The sequence below is a fragment of the Mustela erminea genome, chromosome 8 (genome assembly GCF_009829155.1).
Source record: "Mustela erminea isolate mMusErm1 chromosome 8, mMusErm1.Pri, whole genome shotgun sequence".
NCBI lineage: Eukaryota > Metazoa > Chordata > Mammalia > Carnivora > Mustelidae > Mustela > Mustela erminea.
In genome coordinates this window covers 50,439,887-50,446,627 of record NC_045621.1, presented here as the reverse complement: position 1 = coordinate 50,446,627, position 6,741 = coordinate 50,439,887, and the positions used below count along the sequence as shown (strand labels likewise).

The 6,741-nt window shown below is 31.9% G+C and overlaps 1 protein-coding gene across 4 annotated transcripts in view; it reads right to left on the bottom strand.

Moving 5' to 3' along the window:
- Positions 1 to 262: 262 nt before the first annotated feature.
- The window catches only part of ARL6IP6 (ADP ribosylation factor like GTPase 6 interacting protein 6), a 36,673-nt gene continuing 30,194 nt past the window's right edge, over positions 263 to 6,741 (bottom strand). For 2 of the 4 annotated variants that reach the window (XM_032355592.1, XM_032355594.1), the window contains exons 4-5: positions 5,658 to 5,730; positions 933 to 1,084 (exon numbers count right to left, since the gene is read on the bottom strand). In XM_032355592.1, coding sequence (XP_032211483.1) covers positions 1,049 to 1,084; positions 5,658 to 5,730 — 109 coding nt within the window. In that variant the 3' untranslated portion in view covers positions 933 to 1,048. Of the gene's footprint in view, positions 1,085 to 5,657; positions 5,731 to 6,741 lie in introns of all 4 variants that reach the window. The other 2 variants (XM_032355593.1, XM_032355595.1) reach the window with 1 other exon arrangement.

The following is a 6,741-nucleotide window of genomic DNA, read 5'->3' as shown; positions in this document are numbered from 1 at the left end:
AAACAAAGTAGTTCAAGCATTTCCAAATATAAAGATTTTAGATTTATATTTATTAAAAACAAAATAATATCAGTTCTGTTGGAATAATCATATACACACCAAGAAAAATATTTGCAACTGTGGAAACAGAAATAGTGAACAACTTCAACTTTCTCAATATCTTAGTGGTTTAATTAATTTACTTTTTATCAGATTTTTTTTTGCTAAAACAGGTTTACTTAATTTTAAACTCAGATCAATGTGTTTGTTTTTTGTGGTTTTTTTTGTTTTTTTGTTTTTTTAAAAAAAAAACAAAATACTTACTTAAAATGGTAGGTATTAGGCTTCCCTCAGCTAAAAAATAACATATACATTTGTTTAGATGTAGCAATTTTAAAAACATACAAATTCAATATGTAGTAAGAAAATATATTAAAAAAACACATAAGGAATTATACCCCATTAAAAAATATAAATGCACCTTCTGTTGATTATCACTATTGAAAACTATTCTGATTTCAAAGTAGCTTCTATAAAATGTCAAAGTAGTAGGCATTGTTTGCTTTTCTAATATCATGAATAAATAAGTATTTCTATCTCATTTAAACAGTCCACTAGTATTTCTTAGCAAAAATGTAGTATTATACATAGCATTATCCCATATTCAAGTTTTCATGTTTGAATTCCACTAAAATGTTTTCTATAATTTATAAGGACAATGCACACAAAAGTAAAAAGACGAGGTAAACACCTTACATTTTTAAGAAATTACTTGAAAATTAATACTCAGATATTCTCAATGCCTAAGTTCTAGAATGGTGCTTACAAAGGTCCTCCATTTAAAAAACAAAACAAAACGGTCCTCCATAATGGTGATGATATGACATATCTGAACCACAGACAGCAGGTTTCTTGGTCTTCTGAGTAGACAAATGATGAAATGATGTTCTTCCCTGTTATTATAAAGCAACCATGACTAAGTTTTACCAAAAATATTGCTTCGGTGTAGGTTTACATGAGGCACCATGCTACAGTAAGAGCAGCAACAACGCCATTCAAAATTGCCATGCTATAGCCCATGTGGAAAGAATGTCCAGTCAGTTTCCTAGGGGTAAAAAAAAATGGAAAAAAAAAATGTAATTTGGTATAACAGAAACACCATCAGTTTTTATTGAAAATGCTTATAACGTAAAAAATGTTTCCCTAATATTTTACACATTAATACACATGTTAAAAAAGAATACTGGACATCTGCAGAATTAGTAAAATTCTCTTAAGTTCTCTGTCAAAATCTATCCTGGTTATCAAATATAATTTTTCAGTTTCATTAGACCAAAATATTCAGTTTAATCCCTTATACTTTTTTACTATGCTTCATAGTCACTAAGTGTATCATAACCTAATTCTATGGTATAAATTTTATTATACTACAAGCTATATTATACTACAATGTTCTTTCATTAATTAGCACTGTTTCCCTGTTCTCTTGTCCTCACTTAGAACTAAAAATATGTATTATTTCAGGTATTTGTCCTGTCTATACCATTTTTAGATCACATGAAGAAACTACTCTTTCTGTAAGCACTAAAAACAGCACTTGTCCATATATAAGCCATAAATCAGATTATGTCTTTTATAGATATTTCAGTTCTCAACTTAATAGGTTACTTAATTGAAGTGGCTTTCAGTGAGTTCCTAGGTATTAGCAAAGACACATCTCTTGTTTTATGATTACTATGAGTGCCAACTAGCTTATGTCCACAGATTTCCCCTGACATTTGATTCCTCTTACAGCAATTTTACTTATTTTACTACATTTTAAGTTTTCTCCCACTAACTATTGCAATAATACTCTTCGTTTAACCTCATAAAGATGAGATGTGCTAAAAAAAAAAAAGAAGCTAACATCTACATGGTGCCAGAGGAATAACAGAATCTTTTCCTTGCTGGAACTGGAACAATCCAAATTGAAGATATACAGGGAGTTGCACTGCAGGAATAAGAGTCCAAAGTCATCAGTAGTAAGAGCTGAGGGTCACCATGCTTATGCCCTCTCATCTCTACTAAGGACAGCTCGCAGACAGGGAGGTATTTGGATTTCAGTTAACCTTTGAAGGACTGTATCCCTACAAGATCTGTGGCAAGGAATGAAGATACACTCCTGGAAGAATACCATCTTTGCATTCACCTGAGACTATAGAAGGCCCTGAGAGCCTGATAGCCACTATTATTATTCATATTCTCCACTCAACCTCAGTCACGTAGGGGTTAATTTAAGATGTCTCATGTGTTACCATTAAGGGTTAATCTACTTCACCATGTTACCTACTATATGGTAAAATAAAATAGATACACTAGAAGACTTATCTCTTAAAAAAACTCCCTCAAATACATATTGATTAGTGAACAGAAAGCTAATTATAAAATTGAACTATCAGCCTGTCATTCGTTACTTAAAAGCCACTAATGACCCAAGAACATTTAAATTCATACTAACAAAATGAAGTTAATCATGGAACAGAATTTCAGGAGTTAATTGTTCTCTTTTACTAGTTTTTCACCCTGGACTCCCATAAAAATAGAAAAGCCTCTGAAGTTACAGTTTACTAAACTATAATATAGGTATGCATAACTGAATTTTATGGAGATGCACATGCTCAAATGTTAAGTGACCCTTACTTAACAGGCAAAGCAAGGAATTTTAATGGCAATGAAGAAATGCTCTAGACAAGTGATTTTTAGTCTTTCTACCATCTCAAATGTACCATATTTCCACTAGGAACACTGTATCATTTGTCACACATGTACTATTAGGCAAGGGACTTGAAATCTTTGAGGCATCACTTGCTTTAAAACTCCTTTTCAAAATACTCATCATTATTTTCCCCTCTAGGGAAGAAAGACAACCCCTGCTGGCAGGTTTTTTCTCCTATGACTTATTTGTGATCTTTGAAGTACTGAAGAGAACTGAAGGTATCCTAGTTCTCCTTTGTTAACACCCTTCACTTATCTCTTATAAAGGGCATGTTTTGAATTAAAAAACTAGGACCAAGTATAGTATCTTACTCAATCTCTATATATGCATGCTACTTTCTAAATTAAAAGTATACACAGTAAATCGCAAATGCCTAACATGCATATAGATCAATGAATTTTTTCATGGTACACCCTCATGTACCAACCATCCAGATCAAAACCAAAACATTTCCAGTACCATAGAAAGCTCCTTTGTTCCTCGTCCCCATCCACCTTCCCTCCCCCAAATTCTGAGATAACCACTATAACCATTTGTTATCATGATGCTTGGTTTCACCTGCCCCCATCTACATGCCCTCATATAATACATTTTCTTCTGTGTCTAGATTCTTTCACTCAATACTATGTCTCTAAGAATCACCCATGTTGTTATATGTAACATTAGCATGTTCTTTTGTATTAAATAATAAAATTCGTCCATTCTACTACTGAGCATTTGGGTTGTTTCTAATATGAGGTTCCTATACATAGAGATACTAGGAATATGATGCTACATATCTTTGTTGGGTAGGAGACACCTGTACTCATTTCTCTTGGGTAAATCCTAGGAGCAGAATTACTGGGTTATAAGACAGAAGTAAATTTGGCTTTAGTAGAAATGTCAAACATCATCCCAAAGTAGTTGACTACTGTACACTTCTATTGGTAATCTACTGGTAGTGACGGTTGTTTCACTCTGTCACCAACATTTAGTATTATCAGTCTTTTCAATTTTAGTGACTCTGCATTTTATGCTGTTGTGGTTTAAATATTTTTTTTTTCTGATGACAAACATACTTATTGCACATTTACAAATTCCCTTTTTTGAAACTCCTGTTTATCTTTTGCTCATTTTTCTACTGGTTTACAGAGCTCATTACATATGCTATATACAAATTCTTTGTCAAAAGTATGTGCCACAAAAATCTTCTTCAGTTTATGACTTGCCTTTTCACTCTCTAATAAGATCCTTTGATGAACAAGTTATTAAATATAGTCCAATTTACTTCTTTTTAATGTTTAGTACTTTTGTGTGGCCTTTTCGATGAATCTTTCACTACTCCAAGGTTATAAAGATATACTATTTTTTAGAAAAACTTTATTGTTATTCCTTTGACTTTTTGGTCTATAATTCATCAAAAATTTTTGTATATTGCATAAGGTAGTGGCCAATGCCCATGTTATTCCTTATGGATATCCAATTGTTTCAGCACAAATTATTGAAAAGACCATCTTTCCTCTACATAAAATTGTTGTGGTGCCTTGTCCTAAGTCATATAACCATGTATGTCTGATCCGTTTTTAAACTTCCTATTCTATTCTTTTTGTTTATTCTTCATAAAAAGGGATATTTATTTATCCCTGATAAAATCAACAACTCTCCTATATAGTAGCATTAGCCAATTAAAAATATCCTATGCTACATAACTGAAATTAACATTAACACTGTATGTTAACTAAATGAAACTGAAATAAAAACAGAAAAACCCAAAAAGAAATTTTATGCTAAAAGTAAAAGATCCTTAGAATGAAAACTACAAAATCTTAGAAACACAAATAACAATGTACAAGACTCACATGAAGATAATCATAGAACTTTACTGAAGAAGATCTAAATAAATAAAAAGACATCCCGTGTTCTTCAGAATTGAAAACAATATTGTAAAAATGGCAATACTCCCTAAATTGATCTATAAGTTCAGTACAATTCCTCAATTTTCCTTTCCAGCTGCCTCTTTCTGAAGATATGGACAAGTTGATTCCAAAATTCATATGGAAATAAAAGACACTAAATGTCAAAATAATACTGAAAAAGAACAAAGCTGGAGAACTCATACTTCCCAATTTCAAAACTTAACACAAAGTAATCAAATGGTATGGTACTGGCATAAGGATAAACATATAGACAAATGAAACAGTCCAAAATATAACTCATAGAGTCCATTAAGTCAATTAAGTTTCAAAAAAGGTACCTAAGACAACTTAGTAGGTAAAGTCTTTTCAACAAATTGATGCTGGGACAACTGGATGTAAACGAGTAAGTTTGATCCTCTAACTCATATACAAAAATTAACCCAAAATGGACCAGACCTACATGAAATAACTAACACTACAAAACTCTTAAAAGGAAGCATAGCTTGAAATTTTCACAACCTTGAATTAAGCAATGATTTCTTGGATAAGCAAGTAAAGAAAAAATAAATTGGATTTCATCATACTAAAAACTTTTGTGCTTCAAAGGACAGCATCAAGTAAGTTAAAAGACAACCCAGAGAATGGAAGAAAATATTTGCAAATCATATATATAACTGTGACCTACTATCTGAGATATAAATTCTTATGACTCAAAAAAAAAAAAAAAGACAAAAACCTCAATTTTAAAAGGGGCATAGAACTTGAACAGACAGTTCTGCAAAGAAGATATACATTGGCCAACAAGCACATGAAAGGATGCTAGACATTAGTCACTCTAAAAATGCAAATCAAAGCTGCTGAGATAACACTTCACACCCACTAAGATGGTTACAACACAAGAAAGAAAAGAATGGGTTATTGGTGAAGATACGGAGAAATCAGAAATCTCACACACTGCTGGTACAATCTAGAATGGTTCAGCTCCTGTAAGAGAGTTTGACAGTTCCTCAAAAAGTAAAGAGAGTTACCATATGATCCATCACTTCCATTCCAGGTACATACTCAACAGCTAAAAACATGTTTTTACACAAAAACTTGTACCTGAATGTTCATAGCAGCATTTTTCTTAAGAGCTAAAAAGTGGAAACAAATCAAATGTCCATCAACTGATAAATAAAACGTGGCCTACTCATATGATAGAATGTAATTCAGCCATCAAAAGGAAAGAAGTATTGATACAGGCTGCAACATGCATGAACTTCAAGACCACTACAGTCAGACATTAAAGAAGCCAGACATTAAAGACCACACTTCTGGGACTTGTATGATTCCATTTACATGAAATGCCCTGAGTAGGCAAATCCATAGACAAAAAGTCTGGAGGAGATGACAGAGGAGTAACTTTTAAGTGTGGGGTTTTCATTTTGGAGTGATAGAAATGTTATGGAATTAGAGAGTGGTAATAATTGAACAACACGGATAATATACTAAAAAATCACTGAGTTATATGCTTTAAAATGCTGAGTTTCCTGTTATGTAAATTATATTGTAATAAAAAATAAAACTTTATTGAAAGACATTAAAAGAGTATCTGAGTAAAGAGAAATAACCTACCATAATCTGGGAATACTCAACACTGTAAATATATAAACTACCTCAGAAAGAAACTATAAATTCAATGAGATCTCAGTAGTAGCTCAACAGAATTATTCTGGTGGGAAACTAATACTTTGATACTAGGTTTATCTCACACAGTAAACATGCAAAAGGAGAAAAGAAAAATTCTGGTAAGTCATAATATAAAAACAAAGCAGTTCTTAACAAAGAAGTTAACAGAACCAGAAAAAGACAGAATAGATTTTAGCATCCAGAAACAGGTATATGTTTGTAAGTTTAAGTTATATAAGGGCTGGGGGAAGAGGTGAGGAAATATATGTATGGAAATTTTACATTTTACCAATAGGCATTTTTAAGACAGAAGGAACAAAACTGACTATTATTTTCAAATTCCTCCCTCCTTTTCCTAATGATAGTTTTTCATTTATCAGTGTAGAAGAAATCAAGATTCAGCTTATCTTCAAAAGAACTATCACTATATTTACATGGAATAAA